This window comes from Oncorhynchus gorbuscha, linkage group LG26 (genome assembly GCF_021184085.1).
Source record: "Oncorhynchus gorbuscha isolate QuinsamMale2020 ecotype Even-year linkage group LG26, OgorEven_v1.0, whole genome shotgun sequence".
Lineage (NCBI taxonomy): Eukaryota > Metazoa > Chordata > Actinopteri > Salmoniformes > Salmonidae > Oncorhynchus > Oncorhynchus gorbuscha.
In genome coordinates, this window is record NC_060198.1 from 35,762,025 (window position 1) to 35,788,174 (window position 26,150).

Sequence of the window (26,150 nt, forward strand, 5' to 3'; positions counted from 1 at the left end):
GAATTTGTTGGTTTCAATGCATATTTTCTAATGAACGGTAGTCATGTGTTTCGGTGCGTTCAGTCCAGATAAGTGTTCAAGGAACCTCGTCTAAACATCCCGCGTGCCAGAGTCGGGAAACAATCGATTCCCCATATTCGCGCTAGTATGCAAAATGGGCGGTTCTTGAAGGGCGTTCTCGCCCTATGATTGGTCAAAGACTGCTCCCTGACTGTTCTGTTTCCGTTTTTCATACGCACGCCCAGATACTACTCTCACTGAATAATGATAATAATGGTCAAGATGGCTACTTCAGATGCCTCCTTGCGGTAACTACCGAACATTTTAATGGAAACAACTAAAACTACTCTTCCTCGTGATTCAAAGGCCCCGGAGCCAACCTGGGAGGTGCAGAACATACCACTGTGTGGTTTACGGCATTTTATTACCTGATATAGCTAGATGGTAAACTAACGTTAGTTGTCGAACATTCCCAATTTTAGATAGCAAGCTACAGTAACGTTAGTTCAGTGAAGTCTCGTCCTCCCTTGTGTGTTCCTACGGAGGGGCTCTGTGACGGTCAGCATCAAATGGCCGAACCGAGAAAAGTACCGTTTGTCACAATCTCTTCTTTTAACAACAATGCACCGCTTTCGGAATCCAAGAAACGCCGCCGGGAAGATGAGGCCGAAATCAGTTTGGGGGAAGATGGAGGGGGTGGAAGTGCAGCAACCAGGCCAGGAGGTGGTACTGGTGCTAGTCCATTCGGTGTCGTGAAATCCGGTGACGGGGATTCAGCGGAAACAAAACGTGTAACAGTGCGCTTGAACCTCTCCTTGCCCGAACCCAGCGAACGGGGATCTGCTGAATTCAACTACAGTGAACTTGTTCAATCTACTCAGGTAAAGACGTGAAATCAGTCAAGGCTTCAAGTGATAACACAACAGGCTGGGCCGGTGAACGCGTAGGCAGCTTGAAGTGTAAGCTCTCGAGGCTATGGTGCTGTTGTCAACAAGAGCGATGTTGGCCAACTGTAGCTACAGTATTCTTAGATATGATGTAAGCATGCCAACTTCATGTAGGCTATAACGTTTTTCTAATTTTCATATGAATGTTTATATTACCGTTATATAAATCATATAATATGGTAATGACATCTATTTCCCATCTTGCTGGAGGTACAACTTTTAAGATGACATTTTAAGCTACTAAGAATCCACAGTTGAACCCATTTTACCGACTCTCATTTCCTGACATGCCTGATTGTCTCTTGAAGGTGAAGAAGTCTCCTGCTCCAGGACCTCCTAAAGGCCTGACGCCAGCCCTGGACCCCAACGACCCCTTTGCAAATGACGAGAAGGAGAGAAGAGAAATAGAGGCACTTGCCAAGAAATTTGAGAGCAAATATGTAGGTCCCTTTACTCTGTGGTGGAAACAAATAGGTCTACACATACAGTGGGGCAAAAAAGTATTTAGTCAGCCACCAATTGTGCAAGTTCTCTCATTTAAAAAGATGAGAGAGGCCTGTAATTTTCATCATAGGTACACTTCAACTATGACAGACAAATTGAGAAAAAAAAATACAGAAAATCACATGGTAGGATTTTTAATGAATTTATTTGCAAATTGTGGTGGAAAATAAGTATTTGGTCACCTACAAACAAGCAAGATTTCTGGCTCTCACAGACCTGTAACTTCTTCTTTAAGAGGCTCCTCTGTCCTCCACTCGTTACCTGTATTAATGGCACCTGTTTGAACTTGTAATCAGTATAAAAGACACCTGTCCACAACCTCAAACAGTCACACTCCAAACTCCACTATGGCCAAGACCAAAGAGCTGTCAAATAGACCAGAAACAAAATTGTACACCTGCACCAGGCTGGGAAGACTGAATCTGCAATAGGTAAGCAGCTTGGTTTGAAGAAATCAACTGTGGGAGCAATTATTAGGAAATGGAATATATACAAGACCACTGATAATCTCCCTCGATCTGGGGCTCCACGCAAGATCTCACCCGTGGGGTCAAAATGATCACAAGAACGGTGAGCAAAAATCCCAGAACCACACGGGGGACCTAGTGAATGACCTGCAGAGAGCTGGGACCAAAGTAACAAAGCCTACCATCAGTAACACACTACGCCGCCAGGGACTCAAATCCTGCAGTGCCAGACGTGTCCCCCTGCTTAAGCCAGTACATGTCCAGGCCCGTCTGAAGTTTGCTAGAGAGCATTTGGATGATCCAGAAGAAGATTGGGAAAATGTCATATGGTCAGATGAAACCAAAATAGAACATTTTGGTAAAAACTCAACTCGTTGTGTTTGGAGGACAAAGAATGCTGAGTTGCCTCCAAAGAACACCATACCTACTGTGAAGCGCGGGGGTGGAAACATCATGCTTTGGGGCTGTTTTTCTGCAAAGGGACCAGGATGACTGATCCGTGTAAAGGAAAGAATGAATGGGGCCATGTATCGTGAGATTTTGAGTGAAAACCTCCTTTCATTAGCAAGGGCATTGAAGATGACACGTGGCTGGGTCTTTCAGCATGACAATGATCCCAAACACACCGCCCGGGGCAACGAAGGAGTGGCTTCGTAAGAAGCATTTCAAGGTCCTGGAGTGGCCTAGCCAGTCTCCAGATCTCAACCCCATAGAAAATCTTTGGAGGGAGCTGAAAGTCCATGTTGCCCAGCAACAGCCCCAAAACATCACTGCTCTAGAGGAGATCTGCATGGAGGAATGGGCCAAAATACCACCAACAGTGTGTGAAAATCTTGTGAAGACTTACAGAAAACGTTTCACCTCTGTCATTGCCAACAAAGGGTATATATTGAGATAAACATTTGTTATTGACCAAATACTTATTTTCCACCATAATTTGCAAATAAATTCATAAAAAATCCTACAATGTGATTTTCTGGATTTTTTTTCTCATTTTGTCTGCCACAGTTGAAGTGTACCTATGATGAAAATTACAGGCTTCTCTCATCTTTTTAAGTGGGAGAACTTGCACAATTGGTGGCTGACTACATACTTTTTTCCCCCACTGTAGATCAAATAGATTGAATTAGTTTAATTTGCATTGTATATTTTCACCCAGTCAACTCGAATTGTTTGTTTTCTCTAGTCACAGGCCAATACAGGGAAAAAGAAGAGGAAGGACCGGGTGCAAGATCTCATCGACATTGGTTTTGGCTACGATGAGACTGACCCATTCATTGATAACTCTGAGGCTGTATGTACCCACTGTCTGCTCATATACTGCAGAATCCTTCCTTTGTGAACAGACTCATGTAAACAAGCATCAACATATGCTTTAACATATTTGCATTTTACCCCTATCTCTTGTATCATAGATCATTTTTCATTAACACATTGCATTCCTGTCCCCCATACTTGCTTATTAGTTTCTCTGCTGTTTGTAATTTGTTATACCATGGCATTGTTGAATAGTCTTTCCTGATTGGCTTGATGGGCATTATTTCCCTATAATGCATGGTATATCAGCACGGTATAATTCAATAGCTACAGTTCATTCTTACATGTTCTATGTTTGAGCTGCATTTGAAAGCATAAGTTGAGTTGAGAACATTATTGGCATTGTTGAATTTCATTTTCATAATAGCAAGTTGTTTGTTTGGTTACCAAGGCAACTACTGTAGCTACTATATCTAGTAAACTTGCTAGCTACTTCAGTGGATATTGAATGAATTTCTAACTGTAAATTTGTTAAATTATAGCCATGGTATAAAAGGGAAAATCAACTCGGAAAATAATGCAACTCCATGGAAGGTTAGTTACACTCCACTAGCGTGTCGTCGAACACACCTTCCATGTTGTTTATTATTTTCCAGAGAATACATAGCCCCTTGTTGATTATCCCTTAGCTACTTTCTTCCCCTCAGTATGATGAGCTGGTGCCAGCCTCCCTCAACACTAAGCTGGGAGGGTTCTACATCAACACTGGAACCCTGCAGTTCAGAGCAGCCTCCGAGTCAGAGGGAGAGGACTTCAAGGTGGGTTACACACACACACACCTTTTCAATATATGAACAAATGTTATTCAGTGTTAAACGCTATTTCTATATCATGTGACAAGCTTAGTTTTTGTTCCTCCTGTCTAGAAGTTGAAAGATGGTGAGGAGTGTGTGATAAAGAAGCGAATGAAAAAGCAAGATGGCAGTAATATGGATGAGAAAAAGCCCAGGAAGATCAGGATGCCAAAGCAAGGGTGAGCAATGTTCTACATCTGCTGTGCCACTTCTGAAGTTAACTGATGTATAAGCTCATATGATGTATGAACTTATTGCCTGACTTTGACTTGAGCCGTGTGCTTTGTAGTTATGCTATATGTCTATGGCTTGTAACATGCTCCATGTAGCAACGCAACGGTCCTATGTTATCTTCCAGAGCATCTGGCCTTAATGTCCACCGGCCAGAGAAGAAGAAGCGGAAGAAGTTGATGAAGGACTCTCTGAATCTGGCCGCCATGCTCCGCCGCTTCACGCGGGAAAAGGAGGAGAACCGCAAGAAGAACCCCGGCCTGCCCCGTGGCCAGCACAACGCCAACCGTGCCCTGCTCAACGCCCACCCTAAACCCAACGACATCAGTATGGCTGACCTGGCTAACGACCCTGCCATGATGTCACTGCTGGGCTCAGCCAATAGCAACGACGTGCTGCAGGACATGATGGGCGACTTGGACTTTGGGCTGCTGGACTCTCCTCAGCCCTCCAGCCCTGCGCAGGGGGAGAACGGTGCTCCGGGTAGAGTCCAGGGTAGGGTCCAGGGGGCACAAGGAGGTCTCCTGCCCCCTCCTCCTCTGCCTAATGGACTGCCTGCCCCTCTCAGTAAGCGCATTGAGGACCTCAGAGTGGTAAGTGACTGACATCTTCAATCAAATCCAGCTGCAGATATATTTCATATTTCGAGATATTTTAGGTCTTAAGTCAGTTTCTTTATTTGATTTGTAGGGTCTAAAGGCCCTCACTGCTCGTTGAAAACGTTCAAGCACATTACATGGAGTGCATTGATCCCCCCCCACCCCATTTTGATATTTCCTTCCATAAAGAGACCAGAGTAACACATGCATTCTCTCAGGGCCACAAGTAGGAGTGAGAATTAGAGGTTGCTGTGGCAACGAGAGAGCAGTGATGTTCTTTGAAGGAGATGATGAGGGGAAAACAAGTGCCAATTCTCTCTGACAGAACGGTGAAGGGAAAGGGCAAGAGGGGAATATCAGGAAGAGGAGAGAAAGGTAGTGGAGGCAGGGAGGAGAGGAGGCCAAGAGCGAGAGGTACTGTAACAAAGGGAGTCAAAAAGAAAGGCTTAGACGACAATGTGAGGCTTAGAGGAGTGAAACGTCAGGTGATTGATTGATTTGCATTACATTTCAGTGTCCATTTGAGCATAATATAGTTTGTTTTAGAGAATTTCTGAAATTGAATTATTCTCCAACGAACAGGCTTCTCATCAGTTTGATCAAGAGGGCAGGAAAAAGTTCTTCACGCTGGACATGAACAACATCCTACTGGAGTGAGTCTCTGCTCTGAGCTCTTTACAACAGAACAAACCGTCTTTCCTCCCCTGACCATTTCTCTGCATGTGTTAGTCAGTGTTTATATTAATGTCTAACCCTCTTCCTCTGTGTGTTGGTCAGTATTGAGTTGCAGGTCCAGGAGCAGCCGGCAGCAGTGCGCTCTTCAGTCTACTCCCATCTCGAGGCCTTTGTGCCCTGCAACAAGGAGGCTCTGCTCAAACGCCTAATGAAACTCAGCCTCAATATCCAGGTGTGTGTGTATGCACTAAAATGATTGACATTTTATGTGTGCACATAATATGCCTATTGTCTTCTATCTAATTGTAGATTGTTTGTTAACGGAGTGTGTGGCGTGAGTGTCATCTGGTGTGCGTGATTGTAACCTTTTCCATCTTCTGTCATCCAGGATGACCGTCTGCGTGCCCCGCTACTGAAGCTGAAGCTGGCAGTGTGCAGCGTGATGCCAGAGCAGATTGCCAGATACAACATGGACTGCATCGCCAAAGTGGCCAAGTAAGGCCTTCTCCTTTTCTTCTCCTGCATTCTGTTCACCTCTTATTTCCTCTCATACCTCTCCTTTTGTCCCTTGCTGTCTATTTTTCCACTCCTCGTCCAATTTTCTCTCTGGGTTGTGTATTTACAGACAGCATTCAGAAGAGGGGGAAAAGAACGGATCAGAAGAGGAGGATGAGGAGAAGCCTGGGAAGAGAGTGATGGGACCTCGCAAGAAGTTTGTCTGGGATGAGAAGCTCAGGTGAGCTCTCATTTGTGAATTTAACGTCATACTATACAGGTATTTGGTTTAGTGTAGTGATGGGACGTTCGGCTCTTTATACTGACTCCGATCTTTTCGACTCATTCAGTCAAATGAATGAATCTTTTGACTAATTTTGTTCATTTGAGTCAGTAATGCCCAGAGCATGCAGGACCCCGGTGAACGATAACTAAAAACTAGAAATAGTCATAATTCTACAAGCCTCTCGTTCATAGGTCGTTCACCATAAGGGGTTTATTGGAGATGTCGTTTGTGACAGACTTGTAAAATGGTGCTTTAAAAAATGTATATTTGTTTATTGCTAGGCATACAAATACAATTATTTCTTGGTACATTTGAAACAGTCTAGTTGTGGCCGCAACCGGACACGATTGTGAACGACTCATGGCGGAATGCATTGCTTGAGTGGTGTGAAGGTGATAAGCACAATATCGTTTGCAGTTCACAATGATTCAAGTTTGTTGAGCAGAAGCTGTGTATCTTTTGGTTCTACAAAGCTGTGTCCATCATAGCATTCATTCTTGCACCATGCAATCGTTTATTAGTTCTAAACATCTTTTTTATTTTCTATGCTGCCTGCAGCATGATTTATTTTACCTGCACTCATATGACGAACAGTTGTTGGTCGGAGCACATCTCCGGAGTGACAGAAGGAGTGTGTATTAATTCTGCTTTAGAATTAAATGCAGCCAGCAAGTCAAACGAATGACTAAAATGAACTAGTCACCCAGAAAAGCGAATCATGACTCTCGAGTCAGTAAAAAGAGTTGTCCAAAAAGAACGAATCATTCGCCAACAGTGGAGCTGAAATTGTAATGCATAGTTGGTGGAACATGTTGGTCTATAGGATGTTGCTGTGTAACCTGGTGAGGGTGAAGCTGGGCTGCTATGAGCTGGAGGGCCAGACCTCCCAGTCTCCAGAGGACTATCTCAAGGCCTTCATGGAGACTGAGGTGAAACCACTGTGGCCCAAGGGCTGGATGCAGAGCAGGTCAGTGTGTGCGTTTGCATAAAAGTATACAATTTGACCATTTAACCTAGTTTGCATTTCCCCACACCACATGGGGCGGCAGGTAGCCTAGTGGTTAGATCTTTGGGCCAGTAACCAAAAGGTTGCTGGATTAAATCCATGAGCTGACCAGGTAAAAATCTGTCGTTCTGCCCCTGAACGAGGCAGTTAACCCACTGTTCCCTGGTAGGCCGTCATTGTAAATAAGAATTTGACTGACTTGCCTAGTTAAATAAAGGTAAATAGATAAAAATCTCTCCACGTTTCTCTCCTCCTCAGGATACTATTCAAAGAGAGCCTCATGGTTCATTGTCACCTTACTGGAAATCCGTGAGTTTGATATACTTTACTTACATATAGTGGTTTTTAACATTTAACATTTAAGTCATTTAGCAGTCGCTCTTATCCAGAGCGACTTACAAATTGGTGCATTCACCTTATGACATCCAGTGGAACAGTCACTTTACAATAGTGCATCTAAAACTTAAATTTAAAATAAGTTAACACTGGTGTTCTTAATTATGCACTAATTTTCCTTTTGATTTCACTGTTATCCAGAGCCAAGAAAAAGATGGTTCCTACTCCCAAGTCTAAACCCAAGGTTGTTGTTTTGCAGTCTGATGCATTATGTGCATGCTTGTCATTTCAATACCATTGTTGTTTGAATAGATTTAGATCACACTAATTGTTTGCTCTTTCTATCTCCTATGTTGTTTGGTGATCCAGGAGGGTAGTTGGGTCCAGAGATCCACCCCCTCAGTTGGTGCGACCCCTTCCCCTGCTGCCCCAGTGGCCTACCGGCCCTCCCAGTCCCCCGCTGAGACCATCTGTCTGCTGGACTCCCTGGATGAAGAGCTGACCGCCCCCGCCCTGGACTCCATCTCCCAGGCCCTGGCCCTCCTCAGCAATGCAGCCAAGGGCCTGGTCCAAGGGGACAGTCCCCCCTCCCCTGATAGGCCCAAGACTGCCCCGTCCTCCCTCCACGCCTCACCTCTCCTCCAGAAGCACAAGAAGAGCACCATCAACACACCCAGCTCCAACACACCTCTCTACGTCTCTACCTCCTCCTCCCCCTCCTCTCTCTCTCGGCCTCCCACCATCTCCCCTTCTCTGTCCTCAGCGAGGAGCGAGGGGTTGGGGTCGATGAAGGGTGGAGGTGCTCAGGCTCACAGACAACCAGTGCTGAGCACTCAGAGGCTTGCTGGGACGGCCCTGAGTAAAGCCAACGCTCCCGGCTCTCACTCCCAGCCTAAGCCGTGGCCACCCCCCAATCAGAAGGGCTTTGGCAGCAATAATACTAAAGCCAACAGCGGTGACACCTCTCTCCCCTCCCCCTCTCCCTCCCACTCTCTCTCAGGAGCCCAAGCTCAGCAGCAGTCCAACTTCATCACCCCCATGCAGGCCACTCTCACCAAGTCCTCCCACAGCAGCACCTCGCCCATCATCAAACTCACCCCTCGCCTCCCCAACCCCTTAACGCCCACCATCTTCTCACCCTCCCCCAATACCAGGCCTCAGGCAGCTTCCAGTATGCACCAGTACTCCTCCAAAAGCCCAGCAGGGTTCCGCCCACCTTTCTCAGGTGCTACGGGAGGGCCAGCCAAACTGGTCCAGGGCAGCTACACCACTCAAGGAGGGCAGAAGACCCCCTCTCAGATCATCAGCAGCAGCAGCGCCAACACCAGCCTTACCAACACCTCATCCATCAGCAAGCATTTGGGATCCAGTCCCTCCCCTACCACAACCTCGGCCAATCAGCGACAAAGGCTGGCAGGTGGAACCATTCAGGGGGCTAAGCCTATTAAATCTGTCTCCACACAGTCTGTCTCTTCTCAGTTGCCACAGGTAAATAAGAGATGGTAGCTGGATGAGACAAGGTCATGGTGCAGCAAATGTTCAAAATGAGTTTGCCTACTGTGTGGTTGTGTTGTCTGTGTATTTATGTATTTTATCTCTTGTTGTTTTGTATATGTTGTCTGGGTCTATATTTCTAATTCAAAATTGAGTGGTTCGAGCCCTGAATGCTGAAAACCGTGGTGTATCAGACTGTATACCACGAGAATATTGATAAACATTTATTTTTACTGCTCTAATTACGTTGGTAACCAGTTTATAATAGCTATAAGTCACCTCCAGGGGGTTATGCTGTATCGCCAATATACCACGGCTAAGGGCTGTATCCAGGCACTCCGTGTTGCGTCGTGCATAAGAACAGCCCGTAGCCATGGTATATTGGTCATATACCACACCACCTCTGGCCTTATTGCTTAATTATATGCCTTTGTTCTCCAGGTGTCCTCAGCCAGCAGCAGTCTTCTTGGCTCTGCTCCATCTCTACCACTGGGCTTTGGGATGTTGGGGGGGCTGGTTCCCGTCTCCCTGCCCTTCCAGTTTCCTTCACTCTTAAACCTGCCCCCATCAGGGGGCACAGCTGGCTCCAGCACCGGGGCCAGCGGCTCCTCAACCAGCAACAGCTCAGCATTCTCCCTGACCCAGAGTGAGTGACACAGCCAGTCCACAGAAACAAGAAAAAACTGAAAAATGTACAGTGCTTTTGGGAAGTATTGACTCCCTAATTTTCCCACATTTTGTTACATTACAGCCTTAATCTACACACAATACCCCATAATGAAAACAGGTTTTTAGAAATGTTTGCAAATGTATTAAAAATAAAAAACTAACTTAAGTATTCAGGCCCTTTGCTATGAGACTCAATTGATCTCAGGTGCATCCTGTTTCCCTGGAATTATCCTAGATGTTTATACAACTTGATTGGAGCCCACCTGTGGTAAATTCAATTGATTGGAAATTACTTGGAAAGGCACCAACCTGTCTATATAAGGTCCCACAGTTGACAGTGCATGTCAGAGCCAAAACCAAGCCATGAAGTCGAAGGAATTGTTTGTAATTGTTTTGAGGCACAGATCTGGGGAAGGCTACCAAATGACTGCAGCATTGAAGGTCCCCAAGAACACAGTGACCTCCATCATTCTTAAACGTAAGAAGTTTGGAACCACCAAGAAACTTCCTGGAGCCAGCTGCCCAGCCAGACTGAGCAATCAGGGGAGAAGGGCCTTGGTCGGGGAGGTGACCAAGAACCCGATGGTCACTGATAGAGCTCCAGAGTTGCTTTGTGGATATGGGAGAACCTTCCGGAAGGACAACCATCTCTGCAGCATTCCACCAATCACGTCTTTATGATAGAGTGCCCAGACGGAAGCCACTCCTCAGTAAAAAGCATGACAGCCCACTTGGAGTATGCCAAAAGGCACCTAAAGAACTCTTTGGCCAGAATGCCAAGCGGCACATCTGGAGAAAACCAGGCACCACTCATCACCTGGCCAATTCCATCCCTATGGGGAATCATGGTCGTGGCAGCATCGTGCTGTGGGGATGTTTTTCAGCGACTGGGAGACTAGTCAGGATCGAGGGAAAGATGAACCGAGCAAAGTACAGAGAGATCCTTGATAAAAACCTACTCCATAGCGCTCAGGACCTCCGACTGTAGCGTCATACCGCAGAAAACTAAGCTGTAATTGCTGGCAAAGGTGCTTCAACAAAATACTGAGTAACTGGTCTGAATGCTTATTTAAATGTGACGTTTCAGGTTTCTAAAAACCTGTATTTGCTTAATCATAAGGGGGGTGATTTAATAAATTTTAGAACAAGGCTGTAACGTAGCAGAAGTTGAATGTAGAACAGCTGATCGAGATGGGGTTGCTTTTGTCTAGTCTGTGTGTATGTTGATGTCTGGGTATGTGTATAGTTTGTTTGTGTATTTTATGTTGTTGGACCATTGTGTTAAATCCCCATGCTGTGTCTGGAAGCCTGCAATGTTTTTCTCCATTGTCTGACATTTTCCCATATTGTTTCTTTGGTTCTTCCCTCATTTCTCCCCTTCTCACTCTGCCTCTTCTTTAAAATGTTATTCTTCCATTAATCTCCTGTGATCTTACATCCATTTACTATTTGACTTGGCTCATCTCTTTTCCTTTAAACCTGTTTCTTCTGTCTTGCATCTTATTCTTGTTTTGTCTCCACTGCCTTTCCTATCTCACCATTCCCTTGACCTACACTCTCCTGTGTGTCTCCTCCCTCCCATGTCCCCATGTCCTCCTGTCTCTCCTCAGATCTGTTAAAGAGTCTCCAGTCAGGGTCTCAGGTTGCTCTGCCTCCTCACTTACAGCTCGCTTTCTCAGGTAAAATCTGCCCTTCCCTGTGACCCTGCTCTCTCCTCTCAGCCCGCTGTCACTTCAAATGTCCCCAAGAAGAAAAGACATCTTCCCTGCCTGACCCTCCGTAGTCTCTGTGCATGCCTGTCGCTTTCGTCATGTCGGTGGTTGTCATTTGTGTTATGTTTAAATATGTTTTTGTTTCCTATCAATATTTCAAGAACTCTACTCTTCCTGTCCAGATGTCAATCAAACTCAAGGAGGGGATGTGAAGAGGAAGTCTCTTTGACCACGCCTGTTTGGAACACTGAGGACATCCACCATGATATGACAGCTATCAGGATAAATCAGGAACAAGGATTACTTTGAATGACTAATAGAAGCTGCCCAAACACAGGATGGGCCTGAAATAGGGAATTGGACCCTCTCGATAATCTTCCGGCTGTTACTTGTTTTTTAAACAGCAATTTGATAATTGTTTTAATATTGTAAATTGTAAGGCTTAATGACAAGTTTGTTTTTGTCATGTTTACAGAACAGACCTTTATCACTGTGGTCAGGGAGGGAGAATGAATGAATGTCTGCTTGTTGGTTTGTGTGTGTGAATGCACTATTTAGCGTCAGTGTGCAAATTTGTAACCCTCCCTCTCTGATACCTGAGTTAGTGTCTATTTGGTGGTGCTTTTTTGCTGTAATTATCTAGACCTGTAAGAAATTATACTAAATGCGAATGTTGTTGAATTTAGGGACCGGAGCTGTATTTTTTTTTTTTGCTGTACATAACTCCACCAAATTCAATAAAACAAGCCATGAACTATGCAGGATTATAACAAAATGGTATATCGGTGACTTTCTATGGTCATCAGCATGGGTACTTCCGTTCCCTCCTGTCTTGTTGTGCCTTCACTCGCTGTCATGAAGTACTACACACCATAAAAATGGAAAACAAGCCAATAACATCCACATAGTGAAAAGTTAAAGTATATCAGAGTGGGTTGAACTAACCCCCTCCAGTCTCAATATTGGCTCTTAAAATCCACAAATGGTCAGCATTGCAAAGAAACACTTTACCATGCTACCTGCAGTCTGATTAATCAAAAGTTTTATTTGATGGGTAACAAACCGGAGACACTACCTGACAGTTGCTTATCCAAAGCAGCTCAAAAGGTCAAATGAATCAACAAGGCTGCACAACTTTCTGTGCTTCCACCAGACTGAGGTTGAAACAGCACAAAGGTTCTTTAGGGTTCTGGGTCCAGACAAAGCCAACACATACAGGTCAATGGGTGGTGCTTATAATTTAGCTGACATCAAATGCCATAACGCAAATTCAGAAAATTACTCATGACTTAATCCAGGAGCTACAATCCTGACAGCATAACCCTTAAATAATCAAGCAGGACCAGTAATGTACTCCAATACAATCCCAAAAGCCTTTTTAACTCCACATCAAAATGCTATGGCCCCATACAGCACACAAGCTGACATTCATTTAAACCCAAAAAGAAAACAGGAAAAACAAGATTAAACATTAAATAGGTAATCGCTTCTACAGCTGTAAAGAGTGTGGCAGTATGCAGAAGGTTTGATGGCTGTCCTAATCCCTGTTGGTTTTTCTTTCTAAAGGTCCTCCAGAGTCTATTTGACCAGGGGCCTGGTTTTGTCGTCATCGCCACACTGGTGGGCTTTATACTTTTTCACCTCTGCCATGTATTTTGTCCAGGCATCCCCCTTGCCCTCCACCTGGAAAACAGAATAAATAATTAGACAATGGCTTAGAGGACACAAGTGGTATTTCATAAAGACGATGTCATGACAAAACGATCTGGGAAAAATATTTCTTCAACCTCAGGATCTACTTTCTGTTTCTTCGCAACCATGCCAGTCTTGAGGGCCAATTTAGAGCCACCTCTGCGCTTCCCCACCTGGGTTAGGGGATAGAAGACTGAAACCGTTATACGAGCCCTTGTGGGTGGACTGCCAATGGAGACTACACAAGACGAGAGAACACAGAACAAGCCTATGTTATCACGGGAAACATTCCTGAAGTCTTGAGTAGCTAATGAATGCTTTTCAATGTCTAGACCTGATGTGGATCTCAGGTTACTTGTTGGTGACACTGCAGTGCACCTCTTCACGTGTGAATGTATCCCTCTATTGTGATGTAACTATTCACTAATGTGAGCAGTGTGTGGTGGATAAAAAAACGAATGTTTGTCATTTGTTAATTGAGACATTGCCATTGGCTACAATCTAGCTAACAACTGCCAAACCCCTTACAAAGCTGGTCACACTCGGAGTCTTCTTTTCCTGTGTCGACTGTCCTTCGTCAGCAGTACTTTTATCACCACATCCTTGGTCCATTTCTTTTTTCCTTTTTTCTTCCTCCATTTTTTTCTTGAACATCTCCATAAAGCTTCCATCATTGGCAAATGTATTGGCCGCTGCTGCTTTGCTGACTCCCGGTGCAGGACTGGCTGGCGACCCCGGGCTGTTACTGCTCGAATCGCTGCTGTTTTGATGTCTTCTGCTGTATCCACGCTTCGGATCCATGTTACCTTTTTTTCACGTAGAAGGGCTCAGTTCCTTTAGTCCTTTCTGCAACTAGTGGTGTGCTCTCTGGTCGTTTTGTGTCAACACAAACTAACGCCGGCTAGCTACTTGCTATCGGTGACAGACTCCACCCGAACCCCCAAACTAAGCAAAAAACTTATAACCAAATGCGCTAGCATACGAAGCCATCAAATTAAAAACGTGGAAATCCATAAATTAATCGGAGCGACACTTGTCCCGTCTCCCAGCGAGCTAGCACGTCCTCGTAGCGAAAAAAAAACGCAGACTTGTTGTTGGAGGCTAGCTACCGTTAGCCCCGTCAGCGTTGTAGTTGCTAGCTATTCGAAAAATGTAAACTAGCTAATGACCAAACAATTGTGTCACGAGTAGCTAAACTATAGGAAAACACAAATCAACCACATTATATATAATATATTTTTTCAAACGACTCTCAAAGTGAAGTATATTACTGATATATTGGATACATTTATCCAGATGTGGTTTTCTTTCACTTGTTATCGGCCATGTTGAATTTCGGCTTATCATTTTACGTCAGCACGTCAATATTCTATGGTATTATGGCGGTCCCCAAACATTCGTTAGCGGTGCATGCCGCCACCCACCGTGTGAGCTCTGTCTTACTGTTCTGGAGTGTGAATTCATTAGTTTGAAATTAAAATGGGAGGATAAAGGGAAGAAAAAATGCCCTACAACTAACCCTTCACCCATTAAAACCTCCTTACTATTCCACTACTTGGCCCTATCTTTTTATTTAACCTTTACTTCAGAAACTACCAGACATCAAAATACAAACATAAAAAAAGAAACGGCCAAAAAAACAAACACATTCATCAGTAATAAGGTCCTCAGTCAGCTTTCCGAACTGCCCTAGAGCAGTAGTTCCCAAACTTTTTATAGTCCCGTACCCATTCAAACACATTCAACCTACAGCAGCTTACCCCCTAGCACCAGGGTCAGCGCACTCTAAAATGTTGTTTTTTTTTGCCATCATTGTAAGCCTGCCACAAACACACTATACAATACATTGATTAAACATAAGAATGAGTGTGATTTTTTTGTTGTTGTCACAAACTGGCTCATGGGAAGTAACAAAGAGCTCTTCCAGGACCAGAGCACAAATAATAATAATAAATCATTTTGGTCTTTGTTTAACCATCTTACATATAAATCCTTATTTGTTCATCGAAAATTGTGAATAACTCACCACAGGTTAATGAGAATGGTGTGCTTGAAAGGATGCACAGAACTCTGCAATGTTGGGTTGTATTGGAGAGAGTCTCAGTCAAAAATCATTTTCCACACACAGTCTGTGCCTTGTATTTAGCTTTCATGCTAGTGAGGGCCGGGCGAGAATCCACTCTCACATAGGTACCTGGTCTCAAAGGGCATCAGTGTCTTAACAGCGCGTTTTGCCCAGGCAGGATACTCTGAGCACAGCCCAATCTAGAAATCTGGCAGTGGCTTCTGATTGAATTACATTTTCACAGAGCCACTTGTTGCAATGTCGATGAGGCTCTCTTGTTCAGATATCGGTAAGTGTACTTGAGGCAGGGCATGAAAGTGATAATGAATCCAGTTGTTTGTGTCATCCGTTTCGGGAAAGTACCTGCATAATTACACACCCAACTCACTCAGGTGCTTCGCCATATCACATTTGACATTGTCCGTAAGCTTGAGTTAATTTGCACACAAAAAAATCATACAATGATGTAAAGACCTGTGTGTTGTCCTTGTTAATGCAGACAAAGAGCTCTAACTTCTTAATCAAAGCCTCAATTTTGTCCTGCACATTGAATATAGTTGCTGAATCCTAGATTCAGATCATTCAGGCGAGAAAAAACATCACCCAGATAGGCCAGTCGTGTGAGAAACTCATCATCATGCAAGCAGTTAGACAAGTAAAAACTATGGACAGTAAAGAAAACTTTAAGCTCGTCTCTCAATTTAAAAAAACATGTCAATACTTTGCCCCTTGATAACCAGCTTCTTTCTGTATGTTGTAAAAGCCTTACATGGTTGCTGCCCATATCATTGCATAGTGCAGAAAATACACGAGAGTTCAGGGGCCTTGCTTTCACAAAGTTAACCATTTTCACTTTAATGTCCAAAACTTCTTCCAAGCTGTCAGGCATTCTCTTGGCAGCAAGAGCCTCTCGGTGGATGCTGCAGTGTACACAAGTGGCGTCGGGAGCAACTGCTTGCTACCACTCCACTATGTTTCCCTGTCATGGCGTTTGCGCCATCAGTACAGATACCAACACATCTTGACCTCCAAAGTCCATTTGATGTCACAAAGCTGTCCAGTACTTAAAACATGTGTTGTCCTGGTTTCCAGTGGTTTCAGAAGAGGATGTCTTCCTTAATTGACACCCCATAAACATATGCCAGCCACATCTGTTGACTCATTCCGCTGTAATGCATAGAATTCACTGGCTTGTATGCAAAGCAGTAATTGTTTCAAAACATCTCCTGCCATGTCACTGATGTGTTGTGGAACAGTGTTGTTTGATGAAGACATTGTCTGTATAGTTTTTTTGGGCCTTTTCCCCCAGCATTGTCCCAGCCATATCTGCAGCAGCAGGAAGAATGAAGTACTCCACAATAGTATGGGGCTTGCATGTCCTAGCCACTCGGTAGCTCACCATATAAGACACTTTTAGCCCTTTCTTATTAATGGTATCTGTTGCTTTTATATATATGTCTTACAACTCGAAAGTCATCTTATAATTCCCCCTCAAAAAACGATTGGCTTATTCTTCAAATTGGCATGTTTTGTTTCTAAATATCTGCGCAAGAGTGAAGGTTTCCAGTTGTGAGATAGTCCTTTTGCACATATAACACACTGTGGCTGAGGAAAGGCACTACTCCCAATATAAGTGAACCCCAAATCAATGTAGCTTTCATCATATTTGCGTCTCTTTGATGGTCCAACGTCCCTGTCTGTTGTTCAGTGCTTTCCCGGGTAAGGGGGCAGTAGCTTTTCGGCAGCCTCAGATTCACAACTGTCAGTGTCCATGCTAGCTGGGCTAACAACAAATGTAGAATTACTGATGCTAGCATTGGATGTGCTCGTGGAAGCAGAACAAATTGTTTCGTTGAAAAATGCAGGTGGAGTACTGCTGGTAGTAGCAGTACTACCAGTAGAGCTGGTATGTGTCTCTATGGGCTTAAAAAAAAAACATTTATCAATTTTCGAGCAAATGGAATGAGCAGCAGCTACGTTTGGCTACATACGGACCGTTAGTGGAATTCCCGCGAGAGAGCAACAGTTAATGTGATTGGATGTTTATTATTTGACGAGGCTTGACATTGTATTGTTATTTCGCTGAACACTAGAAGGTTTCATTTTATTTTTTGTAGTGAGACGAGGCTACTCAGTCGAAAAAATAAAGAAAAAACGTCACCCAAATGTATAACCCCGTTGGAAAATATAAATGTACTGTTTGAAAATGTGAAGAAAAAAACAGTTAGGGAAGAAAGAAAAGTGCGAATACCTGCCCTAGAGAGACCAACACATCAAATTTAAGAACAATTTAAAGATTTATTTGTGGAACAGTACAAGAATGCTGATTTACCTAACTCAGTAGAGACCAAAGGAATTTCCAGAGTGAATGTCTGAACATAAAATCAAATAGGCTTCCCCAAAATAATATGGTCACTGTGGTAGAGCATTTATTGTAATTGGCGATTTTGTGCATTTATCAAAATCACATCAGGTAGCCTGATTTCAGATGTGTCATGTAAATAAGATTATTTATAGGGAAATCGTAACAGTCAGTATCTGGTGCCGCCACCAGCTGCATTAAGGACTGCAGTGCATCTCTTCCTTATGGACTGCACCAGATTTGCCAGTACTTGCTGTGAGATGTTACCCCACTCTTCCACCAAGGCAGGTTCCCTGATATTTCTGGGGGGAATGGCCCTAGTCCTCACCCTCCAATCCAACAGGTCCCAGACATGCTCAATGGGATTGAGATCTGGGCTCTTCACTGGCCATGGCAGAACACTGGCATTCCTGTCTTGCAGGAAATCACGCACAGAACGAGCAGTATGGCTGGTGGCATTGTCATGCTGGAGGGTCATGTCAGGATGAGCCTGCAGGAAGAGTACCACATGAGGGAGGAGGATGTCTTCCCTGTAATGCACAGCGTTGAACTGCCTGCAATGACAAAAAGCTCAGTCGATGATGCTGTGACACACTGCCACAGACCATGACGGACCCTCCACCTCCAAATCGATCCCGCTCCAGAGTACAGGCCTCGGTGTAACGCTCATCCCTTCGACAATAAGCGTGAATCCAACCATCACCCCTGGTGAGACAAAACCGCAACACGTCAGGGAAGAGGACTTTTTGCCAGTTCTGTCTGGTCCAGCGACAATGGGTTTGTGCCCATAGGCAACGTTGTTGCCGGCGATGCTTGGTGAGGACCTGCCTTACAACAGGCCTACAAGCCCTCAGTCCAGCCTCTCTCTGCCTATTGCGGAGTGTCTGAGCACTGATGGAGGGATTGTGCATTCCTGGTGTAACTCGGGCAGTTGTTGTTGCCGTCCTGTACCTGTCCCGCAGGTGTGATGTTCGGATGTACCGATCCTGTGCAGGTGTTGTTACATGTGGTCTGCCACTGCGAGGATGATCAGCTGTCCATCCTGTCTCCCTGTAGCACTGTCTAACATGCTGACCAGACCAGACAATTTAGAAATCCCTGTTATTCAATTATTGCACCCACACTGCTTGCGCAATTATTTTTGCCATCGTGCCAAAATGTATTTTGTCCCCACCACAGCAAACGCGATCTTGACACGCAGGTTAAAATATCAAAACAAACTCTGAAAGCATTAGACATTAATGGCAATTTAGCTAGCGAGCTTGCACTTGCTAGCTAATTTGTTATATTTAGCTAGCTTGCTGTTGCTAGCTAATTTTTCCTGGGATATAAACATTGAGTTGTTATTTTACCTGAAATGCACAGGGTCCTTTACTCTGCCAATTAATCCACACTTAAAACAGTCAACCGAATAGTTTCTAGTCACCTCTCCTCCTTCCAGGCTTTTTCTTCACTTGACTTTATATAGTGATTGGCAACTTTTTTTAAATTAGGTGCATTACAGCCACTGACCTCGTTCATCTTTCTTTCAGATCTGCGTCTCATTCTTGGCGATGAGGATGGGATCCCAACCTTCACCCGCTGACTGGCTCCTGAGGACCTGGGTTAAACTGTGCACAGGAGTCACCTAAATTAGGAGACTCAGGGAAGCCCACACTCAGCTGGGACCTGCCTAAGATCCAAGAGGAGAGAGTTGGTGGGTAAATACGGAATCTCGAACATAGTTAAATAAACGGTGAGACTGAAGTTTCTTGGAAACAATGATTAAGTAAGTCCCATGGGGTCTCTACCAGATCAAAAGACTAGGTGGTGGGGTTCTGTAAAAAGAACAACAATGACACCTCCACCCTACCTGACACCTTAGACCCACTCCAATTTGCTTACCGCCCAAATAGGTCCACAGACGATGCAATCTCAACCACACTGCACACTGCCCTAACCCATCTGGACAAGATGAATACTTATGTGAGAATGCTGTTCATCGACTACAGCTCAGCATTTAACACCATAGTACCCTCCAAACTCGTCACCAAGCTCGAGACCCTGGGTCTCGACCCCGCCCTGAGCAACTGGGTACTGGACTTCCTGACGGGCCGCCCCCAGGTGGTGAGGGTAGGTAACAACATCTCCACCCCGCTGATCCTCAACACTGGGGCCCCACAAGGGTGCGTTCTGAGCCCTCTCCTGTACTCCCTGGTCACCCACGACTGCGTGGCAACGCACGCCTCCAACTCAATCATCAAGTTTGCGGACGACACAACAGTGGTAGGCTTGATTACCAACAACGACGAGACGGCCTACAGGGAGGAGGTGAGGGCCCTCGGAGTATGGTGTCGGGAAAATAACCTCACACTCAACATCAACAAAACTAAGGAGATGATTGTGGACTTCAGGAAACAGCAGAGGGAACACCCCCCTATTCACATCGATGGAACAGTAGTGGAGAGGGTAGTAAGGTAAGTTCCTCGGCGTACACATTACAGACAAACTGAATTGGTCCATCCACACAGACAGCATCGTGAAGAAGGCGCAGCAGCGCCTCTTCAACCTCAGGAGGCTGAAGAAATTCGGCTTGTCACCAAAAGCACTCACAAACTTCTACAGATGCACAATCGAGAGCATCCTGTCGGGCTGTATCACCGCCTGGTATGGCAACTGCTCCGCCCACAACCGTAAGGCTCTCCAGAGGGTAGTGAGGTCTGCACAACGCATCACCGGGGGCAAACTACCTGCCCTCCAGGACACCTACACCACCCGATGTCACAGGAAGGCCATAAAGATCATCAAGGACAACAACCACCCGAGCCACTGCCTGTTCACCCCGCTATCATCCAGAAGGCAAGGTCAGTACAGGTGCATCAAAGCTGGCACCGAGAGACTGAAAAACAGCTTCTATCTCAAGGCCATCAGACTGTTAAACAGCCACCACTAACATTGAGTGGCTGCTGCCAACACACTGACTCAACTCCAGACACTTTAATAATGGGAATTGATGGGAATTGATGTAAAATATATCACTAGCCACTTTAAACAATGCTACTTAATATAATGTTTACATACCCTACATTATTTATCTCCTATGTATACGTATATACTATACTCTATATCATCTACTGCATCTTTATGTAATACATGTATTAAGCCACTTTAAACTATGCCACTTTGTTTACATACTCATCTCATATGTATATACTGTACTCGATACCATCTACTGCATCTTGCCTATGCCGCTCTGTACCATCACTCATTCATATATCTTTATGTACATATTCTTTATCCCTTTACACTTGTGTGTATAAGGTAGTAGTTTTGGAATTGTTAGCTAGATTACTTGTTGGTTATTACTGCATTGTCGGAACTAGAAGCACAAGCATTTCACTACACTCGCATTAACATCTGCTAACCATGTGTATGTGACAAATAAAATTTGATTGGATTTGGTAGGTACTGGTTAAAAGCCTGGGATGTGATGTCCTTTGAATAAGGAATGTTATGACCAGTGACACTAGTGGGAACTAACTAAAAGCCTAGGATGGACATGTTCTTTTAGAGATTTGTGACTAGCGAAATTAGGCCTAGTGAACCTAGGTGAAAGACTAGGGTGTGGAAGTTCCATGAGAACTCTATGACTAGTGGACCTTTTTTATTTTACCTTTATTTAACCAGGCAAGTCAGTTAAGAACACATTCTTATTTTCAATGACGGCCTGGGAACAGTGGGTTAACTGCCTGTTCAGGGGCAGAACGACAGATTTGTACCTTGTCAGCTCGGGGGTTTGAAGTCGCAACCTTCCGGTTACTAGTCCAACGCTCTAACCACTAGGCTACGCACCTAGTGACTGATTAAAAGCCTTGGGTATGTGGTCCTGAAGGGGAACAGTCCATCACTAGTGAAATCAGTAGTGTGTAACATAAGTATTTAAAGAGGTAATGCCATGGGTAAGTAATAATAGTAAGATGTAAATGTATGAGTTACGGTTTCCCAGGAACTAATCTCGAGATAGAAACTAGACAATATTCCTGCAGGTTATAACAAAAATATTTTAGAAAACAACTAATTGGTGAGTGTTTTTTTTTAACAGTACAGTGCGAATGTGATATGAGAAAATTTGAATTTTGTAAAAATAAGAGCTTGAAATTTGCATAATAAGTTGATTGAAATTTGGAAATTTCTGTGAAGATATGAAAAAAAGAGATTGTATGTGTGTATAATCGATTACTGGAGATTTGTTTAAGTAATAATGGATATAATGTAACGGCCGTTGTTGGTGGAAGATGGTGAGGACCAAGGTGCAGTTTGGTATGTGTCCATATTTATTAAAATGAACACGGAAATAACAAAAATAACAAAGCGAAACGACCGAAAACAGTTATGGCTGGTGCAGACACATAACAGAAAGCAATCACCCACAAAACACAATAGAAAACAGGCTCCCTATATATGGTTCTCAATCAGGGACAACGATTGACATCTGCCTCTGATTGAGAACCATACCAGGCCAAACACAGAAATAGGAAATCATAGAAAAACTAACCTAGACAACCCACCCAACTCACGCCCTGACCATACTAAAACAACGACATATCAAAAGAACTAAGGTCAGAACGTGACATATAATAATAATAATATACAAACTTGCACACCCAAACATAGACTTACATAAGGGGTGAAAAAAGTATCCTGAGTTGGTCGCTTTATGGACTGTATAAAGTCAGAACATCTGCTGTCTCTGCCACTGCCTGTCACCAAGGGAGTACCCCAAGGCTCAATCCTAGACTCCATGCACTTCTTAATTTATATAAGCAACATAGCTCAGGCAGTAGGAAGCTCTCTCATCCATTTATATGCAGATGATACAGTCTAATACTCAACTGACCTCTCCCCAGATTTTGTGTTAAATGCTCTACAACAAAGCTTTCTTAGTGTCCAACATTTCTCTACCCATAACCTTGTTCTGAACACTTCCAAAACAAAGTCATGTGGTTTGGTAAGAAGAATGCCACTCACTCCACATGTATGATTACCACCTCTGAGGGTTTAGAGCTTGAGGTAGTCACCTCATACAAGTACTTGGGACTATGGTTACACTGTCCTTCTCTCAGCACATATCAAAGATGCAGGTTAAGGTTAAATCTAGACTTGGTTTCCTCTATCGTAATCGCTCCTCTTTCACCCCAGCTGCCAAACTAACCCTGATTCAGATGACCATCCTACCCATGCTAGATTACGGAGACATAATTTATAGATTGGCAGGTAAGGGTGCTCTCCAGCGGCTGGATGTGCTTTACCATTCGGCCATCAGATTTGCCACCAATGCTCCTTATAGGACACATCACTGCACTCTATACTCCTCTGTAAACTAGTCATCTCTGTATTCCAGTCGCAAGACCCACTGATTGATGCTTATTTATAAAACCCTCTTAGGCCTCACTCCCCCCATCTGAGATATCTACTGCAGCCCTCATCCTCCACATACAACACCCGTTCTGCCAGTTACATTCTGTTAAAGGTCCCCAAAGCACACACATCCATGGATCGCTCGTATTTTCAGTTCGCTGCAGCTAGCGACAGGAACGAGCTGCAACAAACACTCAAACTGGACAGTTTTATCTCAATCTCTTCATTCATAGACTCAATCACGGACACTCTTACTGATAGTTATGGCTGCTTTGTGTGATGTATTGTTTCTCTACCTTCTTGTCCTTTGTGCTGTTGTCTGTGCCCAATTCATGTTTGTACCATGTTTTGTGCTACTACCATGTTGTGTTGCTACCATGCTGTGTTGCCATATGTTGCTGTCTTGCTATGTTGTTGTCTTCGGTCTCTCTTTATGTAGTGTTGTGTTGTCTCTCTTGTCTTGATGTGTGTTTTGTCCTATATTTCTATTTATTATATTTTTTTATAATCCAAGCCCCGTCCCTGCAGGAGGCTTTTTGCCTTTTGGTAGACCTTCATTGTAAATAATAATTAGTTATTAACTGACTTGCCTAATTAAATAAAGGTTAAACAAAATTACAAAAATTGATAATTCGATAGAGATAAGTTAAAAAGATTACATGACTGTCTACACAGGGTCTGGGAAATAGTCTCAGAAAAATATTGGCGTATGTCCACTTTGGGTACGGGGAATTGTTTACCCCTAACCAATAAAACTATAAATACTTATGGGATGCCCTCCGTCCTGGTAATACATTTTGAAACAAAACCTATGCCCTGTCAAATAGAACCATTTAAATGTTGAACATGTAGAGATTTGTTTTTAAATTTAAGGCTATAATGTATTGTAGTCCCGATTTAGTTTTTGTTGATATTCCAAAGTTTGACGTTCTAAACCAATTTGTGAGTAGGCAAAATGGAAAGTGTCCGATTTCCTGTTTACCCATCTCAGGTGCCAGACCTTTTATGGACAGAGAGCGCTATCTACAGGAGACTGGTGGATAGTGCCAGGCATGTTATAGTGAAAGTTATAACCAGAAAGAAATCTAGTCTCGAGAGCTCCTCCAAAGTTTATATTTTCACTTCTGAAACTGGCCGATGTAGTTTATAAATTCGGCGCATTACATGTTAATCTTAAAATAATATACATTTAATGGGTCTGAAGCGAATTGTGAATATCCAACAGAGATTGGGTATAGTATGTATATACAGTAAATGTTGGAGTGGATAAAAACACAAATGATTATAAGAGTGGAGGGAGGACAGTGGCCTCCCAGTTAACAGAAGTTATCGTGTTTTGTTTTGTCTATAATTTAACACTTTTTGTTCACCTGGTAAAGTAACGTTAGACGAAGAGACTGTAGAGGGGAACAAGTATTTGAGTGGAAGTGAAATGTACTGGGTGATGGTGATTGAGAGGGCTTCTGAGTTCAAGTAAACAGATATGTAGACTAGTGAAAGTAATAAAGAAAGTGGGAAAAAAGGAAATGGGAAGTTAATTGTAAAGAAAAATAAGAATTCAAATTTTGAATTGTTTGGACAGATTAAGATTTACATTTTTATTTTCCCCTTTAGGAGAGGATGGGGTATCCCTATCTCTCCCTTTAAAATTGTTCAATTATTGCAATAATTAATCGATATCAAATAAAGATCGATTGTTTGAGGAAATGACAAGTCTCTCTCACTTGACTAGAATTTCGACGACACTATGTACACTAAGAAGCCAATCATACTGAAGCACGTTAGTCCTTCTACTCTCTATTGGTCTCGTCCTACTCACATGGAGCATCACAGGATCCCTTGCCATGGATCCACCTTCCTTTAATACTCTCTTCACTGCCTTAGCATACGACACCTTCTGTACTACTCTGATCCTGGCAACCTTGACCTGCCTTTCTCTGAAACGGACACTTCTGTCTTCAGCAACATAACCTTACAGCAGGGTTCCCCAACTGGCAGCCTGCAGGCGAATTTAGACACACAGCTTTTTCCACCAATACTACATATTCCTTTGTCTCATGCCCTTCTGCACACTTCTCACGTCTCCTTCCTACACACTGCTGCAACATGACGATAAACTTGGCATCTAAAACACCGCAATGGTTTTGGGACAAAAGCGCTCACAGAATAACTGACACATCCTAACTTGACTTTATCGAGTCAAGACTGCATCAAAACTCAGCAGGATACACAGTCTTCTCTGTTTCACAATGCTCTCCACCAGGTTTGCGTTGCACCAAACAGTGGGTGTCAGAACTTAACGCCACCCCAGTTAGCGCTCCTTTCAATGACGCCCTGCTCCAGAGAGCAAAGCAAGTCACAGGCCTTTTCACGAGTCCACTTCGAGTTCCTTTCACAGACAGTCCCCAACCCCTTCTCCACCCAACCTGACACCACGTATGGATTAGCCAAAAGGAAAATATATCACTCGCACTGGGCCAGAATCATTGGGGCGAGGCTCGACTCTGCGTTCTTCACCGCACCGGTCACAGCAGGTAATTCATCCACACGCTCGTCACTTTCAATTTCTGAGCAACCAGGATATGTTTTGTTTTTTTGTACTTGACGCCAAGCTTCCTCACCATATCGCTTCCCTAAAGCCCTTTCCTTCTTCCTGGCTGTCAATATCCACATCTCCACAATATTTCCGCTCCTCCATACGCTGTCGTAGCAAACTGTTCAAATGGTTACTGCATTCATGTCGCTCTTCACCTCAGTCACGTCAATTGTCAGTTAGCCTAGTAAATTAATGCATGTGTCGTCATCTACCGTACTGGAGGCCATTTACAAAAACAATATCCTCGTCACTGGCTTTTTCAATTACCCCATTTTATTTAGTGCAAAATACTAGAATATGTCCTTCACCTAAATTTTTGATATAACGCTCTATGCACAGATTAAAAAGTTATACAAAGAAACAGACAGATAAAAATAAAAACACAAAGCCCTTCACTCCATGCATGCTAGAGTTACAAAAAAGTGGAGAGTCCTTCATTTAGGAGGGTGTTTTGCTTTTGCCTGACACTTGGAAATGGTTACAGTGTCTTAGTACAAGGCATGGAG

At 43.8% G+C, this 26,150-nt stretch overlaps 2 protein-coding genes and 1 long non-coding RNA gene across 8 annotated transcripts; 1 reads left to right on the top strand and 2 right to left on the bottom strand.

Moving 5' to 3' along the window:
• Window positions 1–252: 252 nt before the first annotated feature.
• LOC124015187 (ubinuclein-2-like) lies at window positions 253–12,291 on the top strand. Of its 6 annotated transcripts, XM_046330204.1 has the most exons (18): window positions 889–1,038; window positions 1,256–1,387; window positions 3,105–3,212; window positions 3,718–3,769; window positions 3,883–3,993; window positions 4,102–4,208; window positions 4,388–4,853; window positions 5,442–5,512; window positions 5,637–5,766; window positions 5,923–6,029; window positions 6,160–6,270; window positions 7,139–7,282; window positions 7,580–7,630; window positions 7,859–7,901; window positions 8,027–9,145; window positions 9,593–9,797; window positions 11,431–11,499; window positions 11,694–12,291. In XM_046330204.1, the coding sequence occupies exons 3-18, from the start codon at window positions 3,178–3,180 to the stop codon at window positions 11,759–11,761; spliced, it is 2,889 nt and encodes a 962-aa protein (XP_046186160.1). In that variant the 5' UTR covers window positions 889–1,038; window positions 1,256–1,387; window positions 3,105–3,177; the 3' UTR covers window positions 11,762–12,291. The 6 variants fall into 6 exon arrangements, with proteins under 6 accessions (XP_046186155.1, XP_046186156.1, XP_046186157.1 ...); XM_046330199.1 differs by lacking the exons at window positions 889–1,038; window positions 3,718–3,769 and adding an exon at window positions 253–881; XM_046330200.1 differs by lacking the exons at window positions 889–1,038; window positions 3,718–3,769 and adding an exon at window positions 253–881 and having other exon boundaries at window positions 11,715–12,291.
• Window positions 12,292–12,557: 266 nt separating this feature from the next.
• LOC124015188 (telomerase RNA component interacting RNase-like) lies at window positions 12,558–14,825 on the bottom strand. The gene is made up of 3 exons (XM_046330205.1): window positions 13,753–14,825; window positions 13,320–13,397; window positions 12,558–13,215 (listed from the first exon to the last, which is right to left on the bottom strand). The coding sequence occupies exons 1-3, from the start codon at window positions 14,023–14,025 to the stop codon at window positions 13,111–13,113; spliced, it is 456 nt and encodes a 151-aa protein (XP_046186161.1). The 5' UTR covers window positions 14,026–14,825; the 3' UTR covers window positions 12,558–13,110.
• Window positions 14,826–18,077: 3,252 nt separating this feature from the next.
• Window positions 18,078–25,819, bottom strand: LOC124015189. The gene is made up of 3 exons (XR_006835106.1): window positions 25,670–25,819; window positions 19,164–19,323; window positions 18,078–18,141 (listed from the first exon to the last, which is right to left on the bottom strand). It is a non-coding gene; the product is annotated as an uncharacterized LOC124015189 (long non-coding RNA).
• Window positions 25,820–26,150: the final 331 nt, after the last annotated feature.